The sequence below is a fragment of the Trachurus japonicus genome, chromosome 16, assembly GCF_045865225.1.
Source record: "Trachurus japonicus isolate A0001 chromosome 16, Traja_1.0".
NCBI lineage: Eukaryota > Metazoa > Chordata > Actinopteri > Carangiformes > Carangidae > Trachurus > Trachurus japonicus.
Genome location: NC_140922.1, coordinates 35,669,636 through 35,697,171, shown reverse-complemented (window position 1 = coordinate 35,697,171; position 27,536 = coordinate 35,669,636). Strand labels below are relative to the sequence as shown.

The following is a 27,536-nucleotide window of genomic DNA, read 5'->3' as shown; positions in this document are numbered from 1 at the left end:
TGATGAGTGTCTTCAGCTCGGAGCTTCTGCCCTTTTCTAGCCGTCGTAGGAGGAGCTTGGTGGGAGGAGCAGGAGGGAGGAGGACCTTTAGTTTTAGCTTTTTTTATTTGCACATTGTAAAACCTGCATAAACAATGAAAATAGTCAAATTAAACATTGTGCAGGAGAGGTATAGAAGCCAAAAAAGGCTGATAAAAATACCTCAACAACAGTGGTGGTCTTCAGTAGGAAGACAACACAGAAATTCACAACATAAAAAACAGAAAAGAAAGAAAAACAAGGCAAAAACAAAGACAAGTTAACATAGAAAAATGAAAGATACTGAATTAATGAAAAAAAACAAAAAACAGTTTACACAATTAAAAAGGAAAAAAAAAAAATTAAATTACAAATTAAAGGGACAACGAGGAGTTTTGGAAAAGCGAAGCGTTTTCACACTACATTTATGCGACTCCGCACCGTGAAATTCTTTGACCGGTGCAAGACAGACTCATGTTTTCATTCATCAAGAATTAAAGTCAGAGGTTGGAAGACGATCACATACCGTCGTAGTTCCCACCATAAACGGAGATTCGGCGGCGTTATTCTCATGACTCGCCACGAAACCGAAAGTAAAGAAACGCTGGTCGGCTCGCCCAGCATTTCCACCACCACTAATAATAACAAAATAACCATAGAGACAAAACCATAGATTTATCTAAAATGGACCATTAACAAGTGGTAACGGAGATTCATCCACATTAATATGAGACTTTTTTATAACCAAATAGAAACTCCTCGTTGTCCCTTTAACAGATCCAGAAATGCTACAAATCTTAACTAAAAAATGTTTTATTCAGTTGTTTTTTGAACAAAGCCAGAGTGGATTGATTTCAGTGATGTAGGTGGATTGTTAGTGGAGAGAAGACAGAGAAGAGACTTGGACTTTGAACCCATCAACCCTTACACGTTATCGCTATCACTGTCAGGCACATGACACACCATCAATCACTCAAATACTTTACACACAACCCCTCTGTCTACCACCACACACACACACACACACACACACACACACACACACACATAGAATAAGAATGAATGAATTAAAATAGAATTTAAAAAAATGAAATTGAATGTTTTATAACGATAAATAAAGATTCAGTTAAAAGCCAGGCTAAGAGGGTAGGTCTTCAGTTTGCTAAAAATGTCCAGATTCTCTGCTCTCCGTGGGCTGTAATGATGAAATGAGGCCTCACCATACTATACGCTCTGTGAGCACCTTTTGGAATAATTAAAAGGCTGTATTAGGGCCAGCCAAAAAAACAAAAACAAACAAACTCCGGCACAAGAAAAAAAAAAAGGGAAAAGTAGTCGCATTCATGGCTTTTTTTGCCAGACTTTTTTTTTTTGGCTGGCCCTAATACTCCTTTGTAGCCTACCACTCAGTGTTTGTCGATGTCGAAAACAACAGACCAATGAAATGATGTGAATAATCCTGGGCTGTTTGTGTCTGTTAATACAGTGAAACAGAAACTCAGACTTTATCCATGAACTTATTAATATTATAAAGGACATAGAGGAACTGAATGTCATATTAATGTTTATCACCTTATCTCTCCTGAAGAGTCCCATTTTTGAGTTGGGTTTCAAATATGAAAGAGAAAAAATTAAAATCCGATGGGGCTTTTATTTTGAAGTGCAGCTCCCGGATGTTGTTCTCGTCCAAAATGGCGGCCGGTCCGTTCGGCTGTTTCTTCTCTCTCAGTCTCAGCAGGTTTCTACTGTTTTCTACCGTTTTCTACCGGTTTCTACCGTTGTCTGGTGTTTCTATTGTTGTTTCTAGACAGTTTGCATCAGTTTGACTGGAAAAAAAATAAAAAAAAATAAAAACGCTAAGATAAAAAACACAAAACACTTCAGTTTGTTATGAAGGAGAGTTCAGCAACAGCAGGTGTCACTGCTGCTAACTAACAGTCAGTCAGTCAGTTAGTTAGTTAGTTCATTAGTTAGTTAGTTAGTTCATTAGTTAGTTAGTTAGTTCATTAGTTAGTCAGTTAGTTCGTTTGTTAGTCCGTTAGTTAGTTCGTTTCTTTGTCATTTAGTTAGTTAGTTAGTTATCCAGCCGGTCAGTCAGTTAGTTAGTTAGTTAGTTAGTTAGTTAGTTAGTTATCCAGCCAGTTAGTTAGTTAGTTAGTTATCCAGCCAGTCAGTCAGTTAGTTAGTTAGTTAGTTAGTTCATTAGTTAGTTAGTTAGTTCGTTTGTTAGTCATTTAGGTAGTTAGTTATCCAGCCAGTCAGTTAGTTTAGTTAGTTAGTTAGTTAGTTAGTGAGCTATCCAGCAGCCAGTCAGTCAGTTAGTTAGTTCATTAGTTAGTTAGTTCGTTTGTTAGTCAGTTAGTTAGTTCCTTTCTTTGTCATTTAGGTAGTTAGTTAGTTATCCAGCCAGTCAGTTAGTTAGTTAGTTAGTTAGTTAGTTATCCAGCCAGCCAGTCAGTTAGTTAGTTATCCAGCCAGCCAGTCACTTAGTTAGTTAGTTATCCAGCCAGTCAGTTAGTTAGTTAGTTAGTTATCCAGTCAGTTAGTTAGTTAGTTAGTTATCCAGTCAGTCAGTTAGTTAGTTAGTTAGTTATCCAGCCAGTCAGTTAGTTAGTTAGTGATGTATCCAGCCAGTTAGTCAGTCAGTCAGTTAGTTAGTTAGTTAGTTATCCAGCCAGTCAGTTAGTTAGTTAGTTAGTTATCCAGCCAGTCAGTTAGTTAGTTAGTTAGTTAGTTAGTTAGTTAGTTAGTTATCCAGCCAGTCAGTTAGTTAGTTAGTTAGTGATGTATCCAGCCAGTTAGTCAGTTAGTTAGTTAGTTAGTTAGTTATCCAGCCAGTCAGTTAGTTAATTAGTTAGTGATGTATCCAGCCAGTTAGTCAGTCAGTCAGTTAGTTAGTTATCCAGCCAGTCAGTTAGTTAGTTAGTCAGGGATGCAAACAGCGCGCTGAAAAGCGAAACTCGCTTTTTTCATGACCAATTAGGTGACTTGTGTGAAACGTTCAGATCCGAAGAGTTTTTGTTTTTGGGAGGGGGGGGGGGGTCTCAGCGTCTCAGCTCGGGTCAGTAAAATGTTTTTCTAACAGGCTGACAGTGACAATCACGTGAAACTGAGGCGAACTCATTCATGGTTGTCTCTGATTATATTGATAACAGCCGACCTCCAATGTAGACGCGCGACGTGCGCGCTCATTAAAGCGGCGCGTAACGGCGTGCATTCGGTGCGACGGCGACGCCGTTTTTCCCCCCGTGCACCGTGGAGCTGTGCGCCGCGGACATGCACGGTTCCCTACGTCGCTGTGTCAGGCAGGTGTTTCCACGGAGCTCTGCCCCGTTTCAGAGGTGCAGGAAGCCCTGAGTGGAAAGACGTCGCCTCAGATGTAGAATGTGTTCAATTAAAGTGAAACTAACACATTATATATATATGTCCATTACACACTGAATGAAACATCCCATGTCTTTATTTATTCAGTTTATTTTAATAGTAATAATTATGACTAACATTCAGTGAAGACCTAAAAATCAGTATCTCCAAAATGGAAATATTGCAAAGGAATTTTTTTTTTTTAAGCATTTTTAATATAGAAATGTTGGCCTTCTGAAAACTGTCCATCTATATGCACTCAATACTTGGTTGGGCTTGAACTACTGGAAATTGACTTTTCCGTGATATTGCAATGTACTTATTTGTTAATGGTGAGCCCCCCCCCCGGGAAATTCCTCTCTTTTTTGGTCCTGACCCGTTTGCATCCCTGGTTAGTGATGTATCCAGCCAGTTAGTCAGTCAGTTAGTTAGTTAGTTAGTCAGTCAGTCAGTCAGTCAGTTAGTTAGTTAGTTAGTTATCCAGCTAGTCAGTTAGTTAGGTAGTTAGTTAGTTTGTTAGTTCGGTTGTTAGTCAGCCAGTCAGTTAGTTAGTTATCCAGCCAGTTAGTTAGTTAGTTAGTTAGTTAGTTAGTTAGTTAGTGATGTATCCAGCTGGTTAGTCAGTTAGTTATCCAGCCAGTCAGTTAGTTAGTTAGTTATCCAGCCAGTCAGTCAGTTAGTTAGTTAGTTAGTTAGTTAGTTAATTAGTTATCCAGTCAGTCAGTCAGTCAGTTAGTTAGTTAGTTAGTTCATTAGTTAGTTAGTTCGTTTGTTAGTCAGTTAGTTAGTTCGTTTCTTTGTCATTTAGGTAGTTAGTTAGTTATCCAGCCAGTCAGTTAGTTAGTTTAGTTAGTTAGTTAGTTAGTTATCCAGCCAGCCAGTCAGTTAGTTAGTTAGTTATCCAGCCAGTCAGTTAGTTAGTTTAGTTAGTTAGTGAGTTATCCAGCCAGCCAGTCACTTAGTTAGTTAGTTATCCAGCCAGTCAGTTAGTTAGTTAGTTAGTTATCCAGTCAGTCAGTTAGTTAGTTAGTTAGTTAGTTATCCAGTCAGTCAGCCAGTTAGTTAGTTAGTTATCCAGCCAGTCAGTTAGTTAGTTAGTGATGTATCCAGCCAGTTAGTCAGTCAGTCAGTCAGTTAGTTAGTTAGTTATCCAGCCAGTCAGTTAGTTAGTTAGTTAGTTAGTTAGTTAGTTATCCAGCCAGTCAGTTAGTTAATTAGTTAGTGATGTATCCAGCCAGTTAGTCAGTCAGTCAGTCAGTTAGTTATCCAGCCAGTCAGTCAGTTAGTTAGTGATGTATCCAGCCAGTTAGTCAGTCAGTCAGTTAGTTAGTTATCCAGCCAGTCAGTTAGTTCGTTTGTTAGTCAGCCAGTTAGTTAGTTAGTTATCCAGCCAGTTAGTTAGTTAGTTAGTTAGTGATGTATCCAGCCAGTTAGTCAGTCAGTCAGTCAGTTAGTTAGTTAGTTATCCAGCCAGTCAGTTAGTTAGTTAGTCAGCCAGTTAGTTAGTTAGTTATCCAGCCAGTTAGTTAGTTAGTTAGTGATGTATCCAGCCAGTTAGTCAGTTAGTTATCCAGCCAGTCAGTTAGTTAGTTAGTTCATTTGTTAGTCAGCCAGTTAGTTAGTTAGTTATCCAGCCAGTCAGTTAGTTAGTTAGTGATGTATCCAGCCAGTTAGTCAGTTAGTTATCCAGCCAGTCAGTCAGTTAGTTAGTTAGTTATCCAGCCAGTCAGTTAGTTAGTTAGTTAGTTAGTTAGTTAGTTAGTTTGTTTGTTAGTCAGCCAGTTAGTTAGTTAGTTATCCAGCCAGTCAGTTGGTTAGTTAGTTAGTTTTCCAGCCAGTCAGTTAGTCAGTCAGTTAGTCAGTCAGTTAGTTAGTTAGTTAGTTAGTGATGTATCCAGCCAGTTAGTCAGTTAGTTATCCAGCCAGTCAGTTAGTTAGTTAGTTAGTTATCCAGCCAGTCAGTTAGTTAGTTAGTTTGTTAGTCAGCCAATTAGTTAGTTAGTTATCCAGCCAGTTAGTTAGTTTAGTTAGTTAGTTATCCAGTCAGTCAGTCAGTCAGTCAGTCAGTCAGTCAGTTAGTTAGTTAGTTAGTTAGTTAGTTAGTTAGTTAGTTAGTTATCCAGCCAGTCAGTTAGTTTAGTTAGTTAGTCAGTTAGTTAGTTAGGCCTAGTTATCCAGTCAGTCAGTCAGTTAGTTAACATTAGTCAGTCAGTCAGTTAGTTAGTTATCCAGTCAGTTAGTCAGTTAGTTATCCAGTCAGTCAGTTAGTTATCCAGTCAGTTAGTCAGTCAATCAGTCAGTTAGTTAGTTAGTTAACTAGTCAGTAACTAGTGTGTGTGTGTGTGTGTGTGTGTGTGTGTGTGTGTGTGTTCCAGGTGAGCAGGTGAGATGGACAAGGTGAGGAGGATCCTGGTGTACGTGTGCAGAGAGCGAGCAGCTCCACAGAGAGCTCACTTCATCCAGGTGAGTGTCGCTTCCACCTGTTTCCACCTGTCTGCTCAGACGGACAGGAAGTGACGGTGTCAGACAGGAAGTGATGTCACGTCTGCTGCTGTCCTTCCTGTCAGAGCATCACAGGCCACTTCCTGGACTCGGCTGAGGACCAGGTGGAGGTGAGCTGCTCTCTGGAGAAGAACCAGTTCATGGTCTACAGAAAAAACAAAAAACAGTTTACACAATTAGAAAGGAAAAAAAAAAATTTAATTACAAATTAAAGGGACAACGAGGAGTTTTGGAAAAGCGAAGTGTTTTCACTACATTTATGAGCCTCCGCACCGTGAAATTCTTTGACCGGCGCAAGACAGACTCATGTTTTCATTCATCAAGAATTAAAGTCAGAGGTTGGAAGACGATCACATACCGTCGTAGTTCCCACCATAAACGGAGATTCGGCGGCGTTATTCTCATGACTCGCCACGAAACCCAAAGTAAAGAAACGCTGGTCGGCTCGCCCAGCATTTCCACCACCACTAATAATAACAAAATAACCATAGAGACAAAACCATAGATTTATCTAAAATGGACCATTAACAACTGTGGGTAACGTAGATTCATCCACATTAATATGAGACTTTTTTATAACCAAATAGAAACTCCTCGTTGTCCCTTTAACAGATCCAGAAATGCTACAAATCTTAACTAAAAAATGTTTTATTCAGTTGTTTTTTGAACAAAGCCAGAGTGGATTGATTTCAGTGATGTAGGTGGATTGTTAGTGGAGAGAAGACAGAGAAGAGACTTGGACTTTGAACCCATCAACCCTTACACGTTATCGCTATCACTGTCAGGCACATGACACACCATCAATCACTCAAATACTTTACACACAACCCCTCTGTCTACCACCACACACACACACACACACACACACACACACACACACACACACACACACATAGAATAAGAATGAATGAATTAAAATAGAATAAAAAAAAATGAAATTGAATGTTTTATAACGATAAATATAATAAGATTCAGTTAAAAGCCAGGCTAAGAGGGTAGGTCTTCAGTTTGCTAAAAATGTCCAGATTCTCTGCTCTCCGTGGGCTGTAATGATGAAATGAGGCCTCACCATACGCTCTGTGAGCACCTTTTGGAATAATTAAAAGGCTGTATTAGGGCCAGCCAAAAAAAAAAAACAAAACAAACTCCGGCACAAGAAAAAAAAAAAGGGAAAAGTAGTCGCATTCATGGCTTTTTTTGCCAGACTTTTTTTTTTTGGCTGGCCCTAATACTCCTTTGTAGCCTACCACTCAGTGTTTGTCAATGTCGAAAACAACAGACCAATGAAATGATGTGAATAATCCTGGGCTGTTTGTGTCTGTTAATACAGTGAAACAGAAACTCAGACTTTATCCATGAACTTATTAATATTATAAAGGACATATGTTTATCACCTCATCTCTCCTGAAGAGTCCCATTTTTGAGTTGGGTTTCAAATATGAAAGAGAAAAAATACACAAAGATCGTAAACATCTTCTTCTTCTTATTATTATTTTTATTTTATTTTATTTTTATCATCATTATTATTAATAATAACTTTGCAGTGTTAAAATCCGATGGGGCTTTTATTTTGAAGTGCAGCTCCCGGATGTTGTTCCCGTCCAAAATGGCGGCCGGTCCGTTCGGCTGTTTCTTCTCTCTCAGTCTAAGCAGGTTTCTACCGTTTTCTACCGGTTTCTACCGTTGTCTGGTGTTTCTATTGTTGTTTCTAGACAGTTTGCATCAGTTTGACTGGAAAAAAAAGAAAAGAAAATAAAAACGCTAAGATAAAAAACACAAAACACTTCAGTTTGTTATGAAGGAGAGTTCAGCAACAGCAGGTGTCACTGCTGCTAACTAACAGTCAGTCAGTTAGTTAGTTCATTAGTTAGTTAGTTAGTTCATTAGTTAGTCAGTAGTTCGTTTGACAGTTAGTTAGTTAGTTATCCAGCTAGTCAGTCAGTTAGTTAGTTAGTTAGTTCGTTTGACAGTTAGTTAGTTAGTTAGTTAGTTAGTTATCCAGCCAGACAGTTAGTTCGTCAGTCAGTCAGTTAGTTAGTTAGTTCGTTTGACAGTTAGTTAGTTAGTCAGCCAGTTAGTTAGTTATCCAGTCAGCCAGTTAGTTAGTTAGTTAGTTAGTTAGTTCGTTTGACAATTAGTTAGTTATCCAGCTAGTCAATCAGTCAGTTAGTTATCCAGTCAGTCAGTTAGTTAGTTAGTTAGTTTGACAGTTAGTTAGTTAGTTAGTTATCCAGCCAGACAGTTAGTTCGTCAGTCAGTCAGTTAGTTAGTTAGTTATCCAGTCAGTCAGTCAGTTAGTTAGTTAGTTAGTTAGTTAGTTAGTTAGTTTGACAGTTAGTTAGTTGGTTATCCAGCCAGACAGTTAGTTAGTCAGTTAGGTAGTTAGTTAGTTATCCAGTCAGTTAGTTAGTTATCCAGCCAGACAGTTAGTTAGTCAGTTAGGTAGTTATCCAGTCAGTCAGTTAGTCAGTTAGTTAGTCAGTCAATCAGTCAGTTAGTTATCCAGTCAGTCAGTTAGTTAGTTAATTAGTTTGACAGTTAGTTCGTTGGTTATCCAGTCAGTCAGTTAGTTATCCAGTCAATTAGTCAGTTAGTTAGTTATCCAATCAGTCAATCAGTCAGTTAGTTAGTTAGTTAGTTAGACAGTTAGTTAGTCAGTTAGTTAGTTATCCAGCCAGTCAGTTAGTTAGTTCATTAGTTAGTTAGTTAGTTTGACAGTTAGTTAGTTAGTTATCCAGCCAGACAGTTAGTTAGTCAGTTAGGTAGTTAGTTAGTTAGTTATCCAATCAGTCAGTTAGTTAGTCAGTCAATCAGTCAGTTAGTTATCCAGTCAGTCAGTTAGTTAGTTAGTTAGTTAGTTAGTTTGACAGTTAGTTAGTTAGTTATCCAGTCAGACAGTTAGTTCGTCAGTTAGGTAGTTAGTTAGTTATCCAGTCAGTTAGTCAGTTAGTTAGTTATCCAGTCAGTTAGTTATCCAGTTAGTTAGTTATCCAGTCAGTTAGTCAGTTAGTTAGTTATCCAGTCAGTTAGTCAGTTAGTTAGTTATCCAGTCAGTTAGTTATCCAGTTAGTTAGTTATCCAGTCAGTCAGTCAGTCGGTTAGTTATCCAGTCAGTCAGTCAGTCAATCAGTCAGTTAGTTAGTTAGTTAACTAGTCATTAACTAGTGTGTGTGTGTGTTCCAGGTGAGCAGGTGAGATGGACAAGGTGAGGAGGATCCTGGTGTACGTGTGCAGAGAGCGAGCAGCTCCACAGAGAGCTCACTTCATCCAGGTGAGTGTCGCTTCCAGCTGTTTCCACCTGTCTGCTCAGAGTCAGACAGGAAGTGCTGCTGCTGCTGTGGTCCTTGTCACTACCCACTGTACTTTTTATGAACAGGAGGAGGAAAATATTTGTCATCTTTTTTTTGAATGCCGTTATACCCATTTGTTTTGGATAGAACTAGAAGACATGTTTAAATTTTTGACAGGTATCAAGATTAAACAAACAAAAAAAAGATATAATTCTCACCTATGATGAAAAAAAACTTAAGGGAAAGGAATTATTTTTGTTGAATCTTTTTATTTTACAAGGAAAATATTACATCCATAAATGTAAATGGACATCCAAAAAACCAAATTTTTATGAGTTTAAAATAGAAATCAGATATTATATGCAGCTACTACAAAATATGAAAGACAGAAAAGCTATAAAAACCTTGGAATATTATAAATTATTACAAACAACTATATGATTTAATAATACCTATAATATATAATATAATATTAATACCCCTTTCAATGTATATATGTATATATTTTTTTGTTTATGTGTTCATATATAGTTCTGTGAATTATTTTAAAAGATACTTCTTTTACCTTATTATTAACTATATATCTAGCAGGTAAATTCCAGATTTTTTTTCCAGTTCAGGTTATTAACAAAGTTATTCCAATAAGCTATTACATATGGAGTTGATACGACTTCTTTCTGAAATAAAGAGCGTATATTACGGTTACCATTGCGTGTCGAGGAGAAACAGATTTGGCCTATATCTAATTTGGTTGGATCAAAGGCCAAGAGTGTTGGGTTTTGTACTAATGTACTTCTAAATAACATAATCGGGTAGCGACAGTTGTCACAGTGACAGTTCTTCCTGTCAGAGCATCACAGGCCACTTCCTGGACTCGGCTGAGGACCAGGTGGAGGTGAGCTGCTCTCTGGAGAAGAACCAGTTCATGGTCTACAGAGGAGACGGAGCAGCACGGGTTCCCCTCAAGGTCTCACACACACACACACACACACACACACACACACACACACACACACACACACATACACACACACGCAAACTTGGGAAGTTTCATGGTGAAATCTGTTAGTTTACATGTTTTACCCTGTTCACCTGTAGAGTCTCAGCTTGTATTATTGTCAATTTTCTTCTACATTTTTGTATTATTATTAGGGCTGTCAGAGTTAACGCGTTAATCGCGATTAGATTAATTTAAAAAATTAACGCGATTAAATGTTTTAATCGCGGTTAATCGCGGCCCATTTTGTCCTCTGTCTGCTGGACTGGAGGACTGGAGTGTGGGACCTCCAGTCCAGTAGGTGGCGGTAAGCCACCTTCAAGTTGGTTGCTACACAAATATACACAGTCTAACATATCCACAGCTCCATCCATTGATTTTTTGAAGGCTTTGTTGTCAACAAATGCACATGGCCATGTATTGATTTTTTTGACGGTGTCGGTTGTCAACAAATGCACGTGGCGATGTATTGATTTTTTGACGGCTTCTGTTGTCAACAAATGCACGTGGCCAGGCAGAGACGTAGCAAAGTAAAGGGCAATTTCCACTGGATGCAATTCGTTTCAATTCTGTGTGAGTTTCATGCATCATGTGTTATGATTAGGTACTAGGCCTGCTAGGTCAAAAGTTGCTAGGTCAAAAGTTGTTTGTCTAGAGATTATAACACTTTGGAGGGTTGAAAGTCCAAAGCGCCATATATAATATTTTTAATAGAGATTAATCGCGAGTTAACTATGGAAAAAATGCGATTAATCGCGATTAGAAAAATTAATCGTTTGACAGCCCTAATTATTATGTAAATATAGTTTTTGTATTTATATCAATTCTGTAAAAGCATATCTTTATTACATGATGACACAATCACGTTACAACCAAACAATCACAGAACAAACAGCCAACACGTTGTTTCTGCCCCCAGAGACCCGCCTTCTGCCCCATCAAACACCTGTCGGCCTCAGAGGCCGCCGCGCTCCCATTGGACGTCCGGCAGCGAGGCGTGGACGTGGGCGTGGCCGTGCTGCTGCAGACGGCCAATCAGAGGGTGCTGCTGACCCGACGGGCCGAGCAGCTGCGGATATTTCCCAACGTCTGGGTCCCTCCAGGTCTGACACACACACACACACACACACACACACACATAGAGCTGCAACTAACGATTATTGTCATTATTGATTAATCTGTTGATTAATCGATTAGTCGTTTGGTCAATAAAATGTCTAAAAACATCAACCAGTGTTTCTCAAACCACCAGACGACATCGTCCTCAAATGTCTTGTTTTGTCCACAAACCAAAGAGAGACTCAGTTTATTGTCAAAGAAAAAGAACAAAGAAACCAGAAATATTCACATTTAAAGGGATAGTTCAACGTCTTGTCAAATAGTCCCATTGCCATAATCCCTATAGTCATAGCAGTAGGTTCGTTACCTTTATTAATCATCGGTGCAAGCTGTTTTTAGAACAGCGGAGCAGAGCCGTGAGCTGCTCAGAGCTACGCTACAGAGGCTCATTATGGGATTTCTTGGTTTCCCTCATCAAACTCATCAAATACACAATCCAACAACTCCACAACGCTCTGGTGGACAAGTTGTGAGCTGCACATTCACCACGCTATGAGATAATAACACAACGTTACCACACAGAGTTGTTTTAGAGGGAAATACATGCAAAACCTCTGATGCACGTTGCCTTCAGGGACAGTTTTTCATCAACAGTCTCTGTATTTACCTCTAAAACAACTCTGTGTGGTAACGTTGTGTTATTATCTCATAGCGTGGTGAATGTGCAGCTCACAACTTGTCCACCAGAGCGTTGTGGAGTTGTTGGATTGTGTATTTGATGAGTTTGATGATGAGGGAAACCAAGAAATCCCATAATGAGCCTCCGTAGCGTAGCTCTGAGCAGCTCACGGCTCTGCTCCGCCGTTCTAAAAACAGCTTGCACCGACAATTAAAGGTAACGAACCTACTGCTATGACTATAGGGATTATTATGGCAATGGGCCAATTTGACTAAATGTTGAACTATCCCTTTAAGAAGCTGGAATCAGAGAATCTGGCCTTTTGTTTTCTTAAAAAACTACTCAAACTGATTATTAGATGATCAGAATAGTTGAGGATTAATTTAACTCACTGAGTGCCGCGCTCCTTTCCAAAGTTTTAGTCAAGTGTACCGGCAAATTAGACCATATTTGACTTTTTATTTTAGAGCCATAGTGTATTCTATATTACTGCCACCAACACATACTGTAGCTCATTTGAAAGGTGTAACTTTATCCTTCAAATGGCCACAAACCGTTTGTTTCTACGTGCCTCCGTTCCTGAGAAAAGTCAAGCTAAACATGGCTGGGTTTCACCAAAATCCCTCCTTTTTTTCTAGAAAAGGAGATAGAGCGTCTTTTATGAAAGGTGCGCTGTTTGTGCCTGTCGCTCTTCTCACACTCGCATTTCTGGATCAAAGGGCTCGTATAAGATAAATATACACAACAATTGTTGTTCTATTCACAAAACCACCATCGGGGGCGGGGGGGGCGCCACTAAACAACAATAACACAGACGCACCGTGCCGTGTCACAGCCTCTCGCCGCGGGATGTGATGGTCTCTGGGCCACAGCGGCTCGCGAACACCGGTCCCGCCGGTGGTCGTGGTCCTTCTGTGGTACGGGTCGGTGGTGCCGGTCTGCTTTGACCCAGAGACCATCAGATTTTACCGCGGGAGGACTTTGGGGAGGACACGGTGTTGCTCCAGATGAAGACCGGGCGGGACTGTCGGCTGAGAGCTTCCTGGTTCAGCTCCGAGCTGCTGCAGCCTCGCGGGTGAGAGCAGAGCTGCTGCGGAGCAGCTGCTGCATCCACATGCAGAACTCCGTTTGCAGAAGCTGAGTTATGATAAAAACTTCCAGATCATGAGCTGTCATGTGACTTTGATCGTCATCTATTTCAGTTCTCCTCGTCGTAGAGTCCCCAAATTTACATATAATGTGTATTAAAGTGTCTATTTTCATAATTTAAAAAAAAAGCAAAAAACGAAAAATTTCGTTTTTGGCACTCAACGCATGGGAACGAAAAAACGAGAAATTACGTGGTTGGCACTCAATGAGTTAATAATCGATTATTGATGATCTCTCTCTGTGTTTCAGGAGGACACGTGGAACCTGACGAGACGGTAAAAAACACTCAATCATGATGTTATGACACGCAGCAGAGTGTGTGTGTCCCTGTTTACAGTGTGTGTGTGTGTGTGTCTGTCTGTGTGTGTGTGTGTGTGTGTGTGTGCAGCTGCTGGACGCCGGTCTCAGGGAGCTGCAGGAGGAAACTGGACTGAAACTGGAACCAGAAGACGTTTGTCCAGAGATCCTGGGACTGTGGGAGGTGAGAGATTACTTATTGACTGAGACTGATTGAGGCAATCAGTATTAAAGGGATAGTTCACCCAAAATTCAAATTTGCAAACTCATTATCTCCTCCCCCTCATGTGGACTAAGGGCTGGGAGAAGTTTCAGGGTCCTCCGTGGCTTCTCTGAGTTACAGGGGGTCTCGGCGTAGCAGTGCATGTCCATATGACGGTTGCGAATGGATACCAACTGTCTTTGTAACAAAAAGACACACCAAAAAACATCCAAATACCTCCATGCTGCTCGTCTGTAATGTCCGTCTTGTATTGAAGCCCCGAAATGAGAAATTGTCCCGAAAAAAATTAAATAAGTCTATATTTTAAGCTTGTTTGTAGCGGAAGCTCCCAGTGTCTCAGTTCACTGCTCTTCCTGCACTGACCGGCGGAACAATTTCTCATGTTGGGGCTTCAATACAAGATGGACATTACATACGAGCAGTATGGAGGTATTTGGATGTTTTTTGGTGTGTCTTTTTGTTACGAAGACAGTTGGTATCCATTTGCAACCGTCATATGGACATGCACTGCTACGCCGAGACCCCCTGTAACTCAGAGAAGCCACGGAGGACTCTGAAACTTCTCCCAGCCCTTAGTCGAAATTTGAATTTTGGGTGAACTATCCCTTTAACAACAGTATAGATGATAATGAATTGACCGTGTCCCTCTGCCAGTCGACGTTCCCCCCCCTGCTGTCCAGAGGACTTCCTCAGAGACACCACGTGGTGGTCTACATGCTGCTCTGCTGCTCCCGCTCTCACCTGCAGCTGCAGGTACTGTACCACCCCACTCCTTTTATACTAATCCTACATTGTATATACACTAGTACAGGGGTATTCAATTAAAATTCATTGAGGTCCAGTTACTAAACTTTCATCCAAGTGAAAGGTCCGAACCTTATAAAGTCCAAATGGTGTCTTATATATAAGCTATAGCCTACCCCAACGAAGTGCATTTTCATATCTATTGTCAATTTTCAACACAGGAAACATTTAACATAGTGCACTTTTATAGTAAACAACTAGCTTTTTTTTAAATTTTTTTTTTTTTACCATGAATAAAAGTAGCTCCCAGGCAAATTAATTTAAGGCCTGTATTTCAATTAAAGAGAACAAGACCGAATAAATAAGGGGGTTTCCCTGTTTGTTTGTTTGTTTGGTGCTTTTTTCTTTCTTCCTTTCTTTTTTTGAGGCCAAGGTGTCAAAAGCATCTTGATAGCTGCACTGTCATTGTATTGTCCCCCTCCATTAAATATGGAGGAAGGCTGAAAATCACAGGATGTGTCTGTTCTGTTCTGGTGATACAAGTCAGTAGTCCTGAAATAGGTGTTTCTCTAACACACATTCTACACCTCTGAAGCGACGTCTTCCCGCATACGAGCTTCCTGCTCCTTCCAAACGGGGCAGAGCTCCGCGTGAAAAAGTTTACAAACCGAGGGAGAACCGGGGGTCAACACAACACCGGCGGAGAAGCAGGAAACAAGCACGTCGCACCGCTACGGCGTTGTGAGCGCACATTAAACTAATGGGCTTGTGCGCGCAAGAGACCCTTCTGAACGGCCCCCACGCGCGCGCACACACGCTTAACCAAGGCGGCGGCGGCCACAAACGCCCAGCGGCTCGCCTTTGACTTTAGCATCAACTTTTTTTTATTTTGGAGCAAGGCTGTCATCACTCCGTCTCCTTTCTCTGTCCCTCTCAGACGCACTGGCCGCACCGGGTAAACAAACGATCTGATTGGCTCAATTGAGTGAAGCTGCCGTATTGACCTATAGCTGAGCCCGCTGTCCCGTCGGAAAAAAATGTTATTATTAGAGATTGGTCTCGGGTCCGGATCGAACCATCACTCGGTCCGGGTCCGGACCGAGGTCCGCCATTTGGTGATGCCTGCACTAGTATATGCATAGCTTTTTTTACATTAGAATATTTTTAATTTTTAAAGGGACAACGAGGAGTTTTGGAAAAGACTCATGTTTTCATTCATCAAGAATTAAAGTCAGAGGTTGGAAGACGATCACATACCGTCGTAGTTCCCACCATAAACGGAGATTCATATGGCGGCGTTATTCTCATGACTCGCCACGAAACCGAAAGTAAAGAAACGCTGGTCGGCTCGCCCAGCATTTCCACCACCACTAATAATAACAAAATAACCATAGAGACAAAACCATAGATTTATCTAAAATGGACCATTAACAAGTGGTAACGGAGATTCATCCACATTAATATCAGACTTTTTTATAACCAAATAGAAACTCCTCGTTGTCCCTTTAATTTTATAATTAATTTTATTTTATCCCTTTCTTTAACTATTTTTGGTTCCTTCATGTTTGCACCGGACAAGTTCCTTGTACGCACACTTTTCATGTGCACACATTTCATTTCATTTCATTTCAAACCTTTATTTATTCAGGGAAGCCAGTTGAGAGCAGCTCTCTTTTACAACGACGCCCTGATTACAGAGATAGAAACAACACAACAGCAACACCGACCAAGCAAAACAAGCAAACATGCAAAACCAAACACAAACATGCAAAACCAAACACAAACATGCAAAAGTACACAGTGTGATCATCAAGTGTCAGAATTAGAGAAACACTGAGCAGACACAAGGAGAACAGCTTCAGGAAAATCAAGTACACTCAATATGAAAGACAAGGTCTAAAACGAGTTCTCAGCTAGTTTCACTCTGGGACCCACATTCCCAGTTGTGACCCACTTTTATAGAATTCAAACCAAGATTTTTTTTTTTTAAGCCTTTAAAAACTCATTTTTCTCTTTATTTTTTTAAATTTTTTTTTATTTTTTATTTTTTATTGTGAAAAACAGACAACACAGTGAACATGAAAAAAAACGCGACAGACAACACAGTGAACATGCATTGATAGCTTACATTAATGTGTACATAACATGTGAAATAAGGTAGGTGTGTGTGTGTGTGTGTGTGTGTGTGTGTGTGTGTGTGTGCGTGCGTGCATGTGTGTGCGTGTGTAGGTCAGTTATATTTATATAAATTGTACTCATAATAATAATGAAAAGGAAAATTGGTCACAAAAGAAAACCTTGGTCATAATAACAGTATTGGAAAAAAAAAAAAAATAATAATAATAATATTAATATAAAAAATAAATGAATAAATAACAGTTGTGACAGCAAATAACCACAAAACAAAATGAACAAACAAACAAAAAAATAATAGTAACAGCAATGATTTTAGAGAATAAGAACCCGGGATTGAGGAAGAGTGTGGGAGTGGAGGATAAATGAATAACATTTTTGAATGAGAGAATGAAATACAAATAAATGATAAAGTTTAAAGTGATGATAAATTAATCAATTAATAAGTATCAATTTGATGAGCGGGGCATTGGCCTGTGGTCCCACATCCCCACCTCCCCTGAGCAACACCCCACCCCACCATACCCAGCCACCCCAGAGAGCCCGCAGCAGCCGCCCGCCTCCCTGCCTAGATGGGGAGTATTTTCTTTTTTTTTTTTCTCCTTTTTTTTTTTTCTCTTTTCCCCCCTTTTCCTCCCCCCCCCCTTCCTTTGTTTGTGTATGTTTATGTAGTGCATTAAAAGAAGGGTGCGTGTGGTGCATTAAAAAAAACGGATAGGTGATGATGCAGGGTGTTTTGTTTGTTTTTGTTATAAGTTGGTGCGTTAAAAAGAGAAGCGGGCCGTACGGTAACCGCCGGAGCAGAGAGCCGGCGGAGCAGGCATGCCAGAGGGGAGGGCTGGGGGATCACCGGCCTGTCAACCTATACCCCGCCAATCAAGTTCTTAATTATAACAATAAACAACAACAGCAATAGTAAGAATTGTAAATAATGATGTTATCCCTTATCCTCCCTCCACCTACTTCTTAGCAAAAATAATGGAACTAAATAAGAACAGTAGTAATTAATGTATACATATATTTACATTTTTTTTTTTTTTCCCTTTTAACATATAGCTACAGTATATGTACATATACATACACACATATACACACATGCACACATTTTTCTCTTTATTGAGCAAAGTGCATTTCAGAGCACATGAATGAAACTGAGGAGTTACCATGACTTCATGACTGAATATCAAACTGCACAAAATGGAGACCCACAAAACAAAACCAGATTCACTGCATCAGGCCACATTAATAAGAAACTGATATCTTTGCATTCAGAGCAAATAATAAGAAAGTGAGGAGGAGCATTACAACTGCATGTGTTCACGTGATGCCTGCCTTTCAATATGAGTTATTTTTCAAAATAAAAGACATGTCCAACATCAGATGTGATAACGGGTCTAGACCCACTTCTGGGTCTCGACCCACCAGTTGAGAACCACTGATCTGAAAGACTCCTGAAGGACTCCACTGAAATAAACTGATTCAGTTTTAGCGAGTCCTGCAGTTTATTCCACTTAACTAAACTAAAAGCTCTGTATTTACACGTGGAATGCCTAACCCCCCCCCTCCTATTACCCCCCCCCCCCCCCAGCCGTCCCTGGCTCCCTCTCCAGCCGAGGTCAGTGCCTGCCTCTGGGCCGACCGCCGCCTCGCCGCCGCCATCGTGTCGGCCGTGGACGGAGAGGACGCAGACGTGCGAGCGGACGGGCTGCCGGACGCCGTCAGGTAACGAACGGCTCAGCTGTGACCTTTGACCTGTGAGCTGTGAGCTGTGAGCTGTGAGGTGTTGTCCTGTTAAAGGGATAGTAGCATTTTTTTTAAAGTGTGGTTGTATGATCTCCAAATAGCCCCTAAGTACTTTAATTGCAGTAGAAGACTCTCTGCACTCCTCCCGTTAGCAACGCCAGCCCATAATAGCCCTGCCCAGAGATTTACAACATACAGTGTTGTGAACAGACCCAAAGAAACGGCCTATTTTCACGGCCTAAAAGAGGTTTTACCTGAAAAAAAATACACAGTTCCATTGTTCACTATAATATAATTTTTTCCAGCCCTTCAAAGTGCAGGAAAAACACAGTTTTTATTTGGACCTAACCAACTGCTGATCGGCGGGCGCTAACCCTGGGCGGAGGGATACGTGAGTTGGTTAGGTCCAAATAAAAACTGTGTTTTTCCTGCACTTTGAAGGGCTGGAAAAAATATATTTTGACCTAATTTTGACAAGACAGGGCTCCTAATGTTTTTTTGTTTTTTCCTGCGACCAATCGACCAATGAGATTTTGGTCTGCTAATGTTTAGCCCTAGTATTCAGTTTCTGATTGGTGAAGACACAAGCCAATGTTTGGTAATGCCACTTACGTCATCATTTCTAATTAGTCACGGTAATACCGTATACCGTGGTAAAATGTGGAGGAAGTTTGAAATTTGGATACCACCCAAGCCTACTCCAAATGACACCAAAGTTATCTGGGTGAGTAAAATGATCGTATTTTATGCTAGAAATAAGGTCCAGGTTGTAAAAAACTGAAATTATCCTTTAACCTACAGTACCTTCTTATGTCTCATGTCATTTACTGTGTTTTTGTTCTTTATGTGTGTATGTTTTTATAGTCCTGTCCTCTCGAAAATGCTTTCCAATGCCGATTTTCTGCAAATGGCAAATAAATGACTCTGACTCCGACTCTTAAGACAAACTGTTGGTAAAAAACGGGCTATACAAACTGCCTGTGACCTCTGACCTCTGACCTCTGACCTCAGCGTGTCCACGGTGTCGGCAGACGGAGCGCTGAGCGACGGCGCTCTGCCGCTGGACGTGCTGCTGCGCCGCGCGCCGGACGCCGGGCCGGACCTGGAGCGGGTCAGCACCGGCACCAAGTTCGCCCTGGAGCTGTGGCTGAAGAGGCTGGAGACCCCTGACCCCTGACCTCTGACCTTTGACCTTTGACCTCTGACCCCTGACAGCGAGAAGGAACCACTCTGTGTAAAAGTCACTTTGTTTATTTTTCAATAAAAACCACGTGAAGAATAAAACCAGAGAGTTCCTGTCTCTTTACAGTTCATCAGAAACTTGTCTCATCTCCACTCTTTAAAGGGATAGTTCAACATTTTTGGCAATTTGGCCCATCACCATAATCCCTATAGTCATAGCAGTAGGTTCGTTATACGTTTAATTGTCGGTGCAAGCTGTTTTTAGAACGGAGGAGCAGAGCCGTGAGCTGCTCAGAGCTACGCTACGGAGGCTCATTATGGGATTTCTTGGTTTCCCTCATCATCAAACTCATCAAATACACAATCCAACAACTCCACAACGCTCTGGTGGACAAGTTGTGAGCTGCACATTCACCACGCTATGAGATAATAACACAACGTTACCACACAGAGTTGTTTTAGAGGGAAATTCATGCAAAACCACTGATGCGCGTTACCTTCAGGGACAGTTTTTCATCATCAGTCTCTGTATTTCCCTCTAAAACAACTCTGTCTGGTAACGTTGTGTTATCTCATAGCGTGGTGAATATAGGGATTATAGGGATTATGGCAATGGACCAATTTGACTAAATGTTGAACTATCCCTTTAACTCGTTACCACGGAAACAACAACAAGCTATAATAAATACATTTATAAAAATAATAACAATAATATAATTACACAGTTGGTTCAGAAAGTTTTCAGACCCCCTTCGATTTTTCACCATTTGTTATTTTGCAGCTTTATGTTCAAATCGAAAAGAAAATTATTGTTTCCCTCATCAATCTACACTCACCATCCCATAATGACGGCACAAACCCAGAGTTTAGAATTTTTAGCAAATTAATTAAAAAAGAAAAACTGAAGTATCACATGAACATTAGTATTCAGAGCCTTTTCTATGTGACGCTCATGTAGGTCGATCAGGTGATATTTCAGTTTTTCTTTTTTAATTAATTTGCAAAAAATTCAAAAATTTGAGGTTTATGCTGTCATGATGTGAAGGTTTATGGAATTACTTTAGCATCAAATCAATCCAAACCAAACCTCTTCAATGTCAAACAAAAATAAGCTTGAGAAAGACAAAGAACTTCTCTCCGAGTAAGTAAATTGTAAATAAGTAATTCGTTTTCAAGTTATACATTTATTATTACATTTTTCTGTCTTAAATTAAGTTTTATTCTTTCTCAAGCTCTTATTTTTGTTAATTCCATAGTGGCGACAGTAGATTGATTTTAACATAAAGCTGCAGAAACAACGGGTGAAGAACTGAAGGGGGTCTGAATACTTTCTGAACCAACTCTACATAATTATATGTGGAGTTTCCTGATGTTTCAGTTGGATCCATGTCAGTTCTTCCTCAGTGGGCGGGGCTTCACTGCTCAGTGACGATGATGCTTGGTTTCCATGGTGACACATTATGGGATAATACACCTGTATCTGTAAATAAATATAAATACAGATTTACAGATGTGAGTGTTTATTTTTTCCAGCAGGGGGCGCCACATCACCATATCTATCTATCTGTGGTTTTATTATGGGATGTCATTCAGTGTGAATTCATGATGTAATAATGTGTGTTGGTCGTCACGGTGAAAAGCCTGTGACCTTTGACCTTTCTGTAAACAGCAGAAACTTTCACATCAAACAGAGTGAGTGTGTGAGGCGTTCACTGACTCACGGCCACGACGCCGTTCCCTTTGTGTCTTTATCAGCAACACCAGCCTCACTCACTCACTCCACTCCTCCTTTTCCTCCCCTTCTCCTCCTCTTTCTCCTCCTCCTCCTCCTTCTCTTTCTCCTCCTCCTCCACCTCACCCTCCTTCTCCTTCTTCATCCTCTTCTTTTTCATTCTCTTCCTCCTCCTCCTCCTCCTCTCCTTCTTCCTCCTCTTCTTCCTCTCTCCTTCCTCCTCCTCTTTCTCCTCATTCTCACCCTCCTCCTCTTTCTCTTTCTTCTCCTCCTCCACCTCCTTGCCATCTCCCTCTTCTTTCTCTTCCTTCTCCTCTTCTCCCCCTTCTCCTCCTTTCCCTCCTCCTCTTTCTCTTCCCCCTCCTCTTCTTCTTCCTTCTCCTCCTCCCCCTCCCTCCTTCTCTTCCTTTTCATCTTCTCCTTCTCTTCTCATTCTTCCTCCTCCTCTTTCTCTTCCACTCCCTCCTTTTCCTCCTCTTCCTCCTCCTCTCCTTCTTCATCCTCTTCTTCCTATCTCCTTCCTCTTCCTCCTCCTCCTTCTCCCCCCTCCTCCTCCTCTTCCTCCCCCTTCTTCTCTTCCTCTTCTTCCTCCTCCCACTCCTTTTATTCCTCTTCCTCCTCCTCTCCTCTTTCTTCCTCCTCCCCTTTCTCTTCCTCCTCTTCTTCCTCTTTCTCCTCATTCCCCTTCTCCTCTCCTCTCCTTCCTCCTCCTCTCCCCCTTCTCCTCCTCCCCCTCCCTCCTTCTCTTCCTTTTCATCTTCTCCTTCTCTTCTCATTCTTCCTCTCTCCTTCCTCCTCCTCTTTCTCCTCCTCTCCCTCCTTTTCCTCCTCCTCTCCTTCTTCATCCTCTTCTTCCTATCTCCTTCCTCTTCCTCCTCCTTTTCCTCCTCCTCCTTCCCCTTCTTCTCTTCCTCTTCTTCCTCCTCCCACTCCTTTTATTCCTCTTCCTCCTCCTCTCCTCTTTCTTCCTCCTCCCCTTTCTCTTCCTCTTCTTCTTCCTCTTTCTCCTCATTCCCCTTCTCCTCTCCTCTCCTTCCTCCTCCTCTCCCGCCTATTTCTCCTCTTCTTCTCCCTCCTTCTTTTCCTCCTCCTTCTCTTCCTCTTCCTCCCCCCTCCTTCTCCTCTCCTTCCTCCTCCTCTTTCTCCTTATTCTCTCCCTCCTCTTCTTCCTCCTTCTCTTCCTCCTCCTCCTTCCTCTTCTTCCTCCTTCTCTTCCCCTTCCTCCTCCTCCTCTCCTTCTTCATCCTCTTCTTCCTCTCTCCTTCCTCCTCCTCTTCCTCCTCATTCTCTCCCTCCTCTTCTTCCTCCTCTTCCTACCCCTCCAATTCCCCCCTTCTCTTCCTCCTCCTCTTTCTTCTTATTCTCTCTCCTCTTCCTCCTCCTCCCCCTTCTCCTCTTCCCCATCTCTTCCTCCTCCTCCTCCCCCTCCTTTTCTTCCTCTTCTCTTTCTTCCTTTCTCTTTCCTCCTCTTCGTCCTATTCCTCCTCTTCCTCATTCTCCTCCTCCTCCTCCTCCTCTCCTTCTTCATTATCTCTTCTTCCTCCTCCCCTTCTCTTCCTCCCCCTCCTTTTATTCCTCTTCTTCCTCCTCCTCCTCCTCCCCCTCCTTTTCTCCCTATTTCTCCTCTTCCTTTTCTTCTCCCTCCTTCTTTTCCTCCTCCTCTTCCTCTCCTTTCTCCTCTTCTTCCTCCTCCTCCTCTTCCTCTCCTTTCTCCTCCTCTTTCTCCCCCCCCCCCCCCCCCCCCCCCCTCCCTTCCAGCTCATCTTTCCTGCTCCAGACACAAACACAGCGAAGTGGGTCAGAGCTGCAGCCAAACTGAAACATGACGACGAGGCGACAATAGATCAGGAAGTCTGAGCCGTATCAATAATCTGATCAATAATCTGAGACGTCGCTGCAACCGAATCAGAAAAATATTTTTAAAAATCATATATTTTTTTATATCAACAGAAGAAAAAACACGACGACATAAAAACATAAAACAAAATATAAAGTTTAATTCAAACGGTCACAGGAGGAGTTCAGTCCTGATCAATATGTTTATTGAAGAGATTCATATAATCAATAATATTACTGTAATGACGACTGTGACATCACAGATGAGGTCACTGTGATGGCGTCACAACAGCAGAGAAACTTCAGATTGTTTTGTTCAATGAAAACGGATCAAGTATAAATATCAATAATCAATATCAATATTCACAACACGATGATGTTAAAGAGGGTAAAACCAAAGATTCATCAGACGGCTTCATTTTATAGAATCAGGATCAATCACATGTTTGTGTTGTTTATCAGATAATTCAGTAAACATTTATCAACTGTAAAAACAAAACAACAAACAAATAAAATAAACAGTTTTATATAAAGATTCTTATTAATGCAAATTAATTTACTGGTCTGTACTGGTCTGTACTGGTCTCTACTGGTCTGTACTGGTCTGTACTAGTCTGTACTGGTCTCTACTGGTCTGAACTGGTCTGATCTGGTTTCTACTGGTCCGTACAGGTCTTTACTGGTCTTTATTGGTCTCTACTGGTTTACTGGTCTGATCTGGTCTATACTGGTCTCTAATGGTCTGTACAGGTCTTTACTGGTCTCTACTGGTCTGAACTGGTCTCTATTGGTCTGTACTGGTCTCTATTGGTCTGTACTGGTCTGTACTGGCCTATATTGGTCTGTACTGGTCTCTGGGGCCTCATTTATCATTGTGGATACACCTTTTTTTACACCCTTTTCCCCTCGTTTTGTGCGTACGCACTTTTCTCCGCCAAATTTGGGATTTATCAAACCAAAACCTGACGGGGAAAAGTGCGGACATTTACACCCATTTTGACCCTGGCGTACCGTGATTTACACCTTTTTTGAGGAACAGGAGGAATTGGCGACACCGTTGCTGAGTCAGAGAACTGCAGTGTGAGAGGGAGAGAGGAGCGGAGTACATTTAGAAGAGCACAGTAGGATTTTTTTGAAGTAATTGTGGTAGTGGTGAACCGTTGATGCTGGCAATCCAACCCGCTCTATAATAACACTAGGCTTTATGTTAATTGATAAACAGAGCGGATTGTGGATTTTGCTTTTTTGCTTTTACACACTCTAGTGTGACGTCTGACAAGGATCAAACTCGGCAAGTTTAAAAACACACCGGCAGCAGCGCACACTGATCTGCAGCTACTGAGACTGTTATTATTCTGTCACCTGAGTTAACGAGGTGCATGTGAGTTTGGAGCTGACGAGAGGAGAGAATAAAGAGTGAGACAACACGGCCCTGAGGAGGAACTGTGAAGGACTCAGCTGTAATGGAAAATGACCTAAACCGAGTCCAGTAGAGCTGTAACTGTGTAGTGGAAAGGCTTGCAAAGTAATGGTAACTATCGTGGAAATCCTTCTTTTTTTTTTTTTTTTAAGTATATTTTTTTGGCATTTATGCCTTTATGGATAGTACAGTTGAGACAGACAGGAAACGGGGAGGCAGAGAGAGAGGGAATGACACGCAGTAAATGACTGCAGCGAGGACTGTGCCTCTATACATGGGGCGCCCGCTCTAACCACTACGCCACGCGACGCCCCGGAAATCCTTCTTTACATTGTTTTAACATCTAGGTGTAAAAAAAAAGAAAAGATTCTTCTTCTTTCTGCTAACTTTTGTTGAGATTTGGGAGGTTTTTGTTTTTATTGTAGCTTATTAAAATGCAAGATCATTTTTCTGACTAATTTATTGCCCGATATCGCCGTGTATGTAGTTCCGCTTCATTCCCCAGCCCTCCGCCCGTTGTCTCCATTGTCACTTTGTTGTCACTTTGTTGTCACTTTGTAGCCGCTCCACAGAGCGCACATGGCAAATTAATATGCACGTGCTGACCATATATGGCGTTCTGGGGGTGGAGTAAGAGGTGTGTTCACGTATGCACCATTCTTGGGTCCGGTGTGATTTATCAAAGGGACATTGCGAAGAGTTGTGCGTACGCACAGTTTGATTGATCTGAAAAAGGTGTAAATATTTTGGGTGTACGCCATTTTCGTCTTTTCGCCGTACGCAAAAATTTAGTAGCAGTTTTACACCCTCTTTGATAAATGTGGCCCCTGGTCTCTACTGGTCTCTATTGGTCTGTACTGGTCTCTATTGGCCTGTACTGGTCTCTACTGGTTTCTACTGGTCTCTACTGGTATCTACTGGTTTCTATGGTCTGAACTGGTCTATACTGGTCTCTCCTAGTCTTTACTGGTCTCTATTGGTCTGACCTGGTCTCTATTGGTTTCTACTGGTCTGGACTGGTCTCTACTGGTCTCTATTGGTCTCTACTAGTCTTTACTGGTCTGTTCTGGTTTCTACTGGTTCACCGTGTACGACGTCCCAGTCCGGCTCTTCGTTGGCTTGTCCAGCTCATCCTGAAAAACACAAGATATTGATTGATTGATTGATTGATTTCTTTCTTTCTGTCTTCTTTCTTTCTTTCTTTCTTTCTTTCTTTCTTTCTTTCTTTCTTTCTTTCTTTCTTTCTTTCTTTCTTTCTTTCTTTCTTTCTTTCTTTCTTTCGTTCTTTCGTTCTTTCTTTAACCTTCGGTACAAAATACTGGAATGGTGCTAAACACTAAGGCAGTGTTTCTTTGTTTCCTTTAGGCCTCAGGCCTAACATTTGGGAACTTAACATCCGAGGGATCATGAGCATGAGTGGAGTAACTGAATAAAAGTTACCAGGTTGTTAAATAAACAGGTAGTTGGTGAAGAAAGGCCTTATAAATAAACAGTAAAAGGAAGTAATACATCTAATTGCAGTGTGATGAACTGAGTCAAGTGGTTTCAGTGTAGAGGGAGAAGCAGCATGTATATAACTGACATCTGCATTGTCCTATACTGATAAAATGTATAAAAATGTAGCTTGAACTATTTGCTTCCTACAGCACTGAGGAAGGCGAGGATTGTGTCTGTAAAAGAATGCTACTAAAGGCTTCAGCTTGTTTAAACGTGCTGCTACATGTGGTTTAAGACAACTTGTCTTCAATCCAATGCCCTGATACTTGTAGCAGGAAACCCTTTCTAAAGGAGTATACAGCATGGTCAACTGTGGTATAGGTTATAGACAGGCTGATAAAAAGGGCAACACAACACAAAGCAAAGCATGAGCAATATCATTCACACCCTTCTCGGCTTCTGACATAGTACAATGCCCAGGTCTATTTACCACCTCTATTTAAAAGAATTTAGGATTCCAAACAATTGGCCATACTCACTGAGACATATGAACTTCCCTTTTTTCTTTGTTCTTCGATTCTCGAAAGAGGTTGGTAAAAGGTCATTCCTCTTTTGCGTTCTATTACCTCTTTTCATTGTTTCAGGATGTCCCTATACTCCTATCCTAAAACAAATTGCTCATGTTTCTAACTAATTGATTTATTTTTATTCTTTCTTTCTCCTTTTTTGTTATTCCTACTATGTTTTTTTTGATGTTCACATCATTGATCCTTGTTATTCAATATCTCTATTCTGTTTGTTAGACTTAAGTGGGCAGGGGTGGTGTGTGGGGGTGTGTGAGCAAGATGTATTTGTCATATGTTATGTACGTCTATAATGTAGTGTATTGTTGTCATGTGTTCTATGTATATGTCTGCCCCTTGAAAATGAGATGCTACATCTAAGGGGCTATCATGGATTAAAGTTCTCTGTCGCCACAACGGATTTCCATCAGTGGGTAAAATGAGGGGTGTGGTTTACTAATGCTGCTCTCAACCAATAAAACTAGCCAGGACCATTGTATAAGGCTAAGCCAATCAAAAAGCAGAAGAAGTGAAATGCGCTAGAGACATTTGCAGTTTGCGTTTATGTTCTTCACTGTAATACTGGAAGCACCTTTATGTTCTTTAATACTGTCATATTGCACTTTTATGTTCTTTAATACTGCTATATTGCACTTTTATGTTCTTTAATACTGGCACATTGCACCTTTATGTTCTTTAATACTGCTATATTGCACTTTTATGTTCTTTAATACTGGCACATTGCACCTTTATGTTCTTTAATACTGGCATATTGCACTTTTATGTTCTTTAATACTGGCACATTGCACTTTTATGTTCCTTAATACTGGCATATTGCACCTTTATGTTCTTCAATATTACTATATTGCACTTTTATGTTCTTTAATACTGGCATATTGCACTTTTATATTCCTTAATACTGCTATATTGCACTTTTATGTTCTTTAATACTGGCATATTGCACTTTTATGTTCTTTAATACTGGCACATTGCACCTTTATGTTCTTTAATACTGGCATATTGCACTTTTATGTTCTTTAATACTGGCATATTGCACTTTTATGTTCTTTTATACTGGCATATTGCACATTTATGTTCTTTAATACTGGCATATTACACTTTTATGTTCTTTAATACTGGCACATTGCACCTTTATGTTCTTTAATACT

The 27,536-nt window shown here is 40.9% G+C and overlaps 1 protein-coding gene across 2 annotated transcripts; it reads left to right on the top strand.

Annotated features, from left to right (window-relative positions):
- The first annotated feature begins 1,714 nt into the window (after positions 1-1,714).
- Positions 1,715-19,466, top strand: nudt17 (nudix (nucleoside diphosphate linked moiety X)-type motif 17). 2 transcript variants are annotated; one of them, XM_085803456.1, is made up of 10 exons: positions 1,715-1,756; positions 5,757-5,844; positions 9,067-9,154; positions 10,024-10,140; positions 11,090-11,273; positions 13,307-13,332; positions 13,446-13,538; positions 14,232-14,330; positions 18,043-18,176; positions 19,209-19,466. In XM_085803456.1, the coding sequence occupies exons 3-10, from the start codon at positions 9,080-9,082 to the stop codon at positions 19,372-19,374; spliced, it is 894 nt and encodes a 297-aa protein (XP_085659582.1). In that variant the 5' UTR covers positions 1,715-1,756; positions 5,757-5,844; positions 9,067-9,079; the 3' UTR covers positions 19,375-19,466. The 2 variants fall into 2 exon arrangements, with proteins under 2 accessions (XP_085659582.1, XP_085659581.1); XM_085803455.1 differs by lacking the exons at positions 1,715-1,756; positions 5,757-5,844 and adding an exon at positions 7,476-7,536.
- Positions 19,467-27,536: the final 8,070 nt, after the last annotated feature.

Bases quoted from the DNA above. Each gene is read 5' to 3' on its own strand.
- nudt17 (XM_085803456.1), top strand. From the start codon at position 9,080: ATGGACAAGGTGAGGAGGATCCTGGTGTACGTGTGCAGAGAGCGAGCA. The intron at 11,274-13,306 runs GTCTGACACACA...TCTGTGTTTCAG, and splicing joins CAACGTCTGGGTCCCTCCAG to GAGGACACGTGGAACCTGAC. The intron at 14,331-18,042 runs GTACTGTACCAC...CCCCCCCCCCAG, and splicing joins GCTCTCACCTGCAGCTGCAG to CCGTCCCTGGCTCCCTCTCC.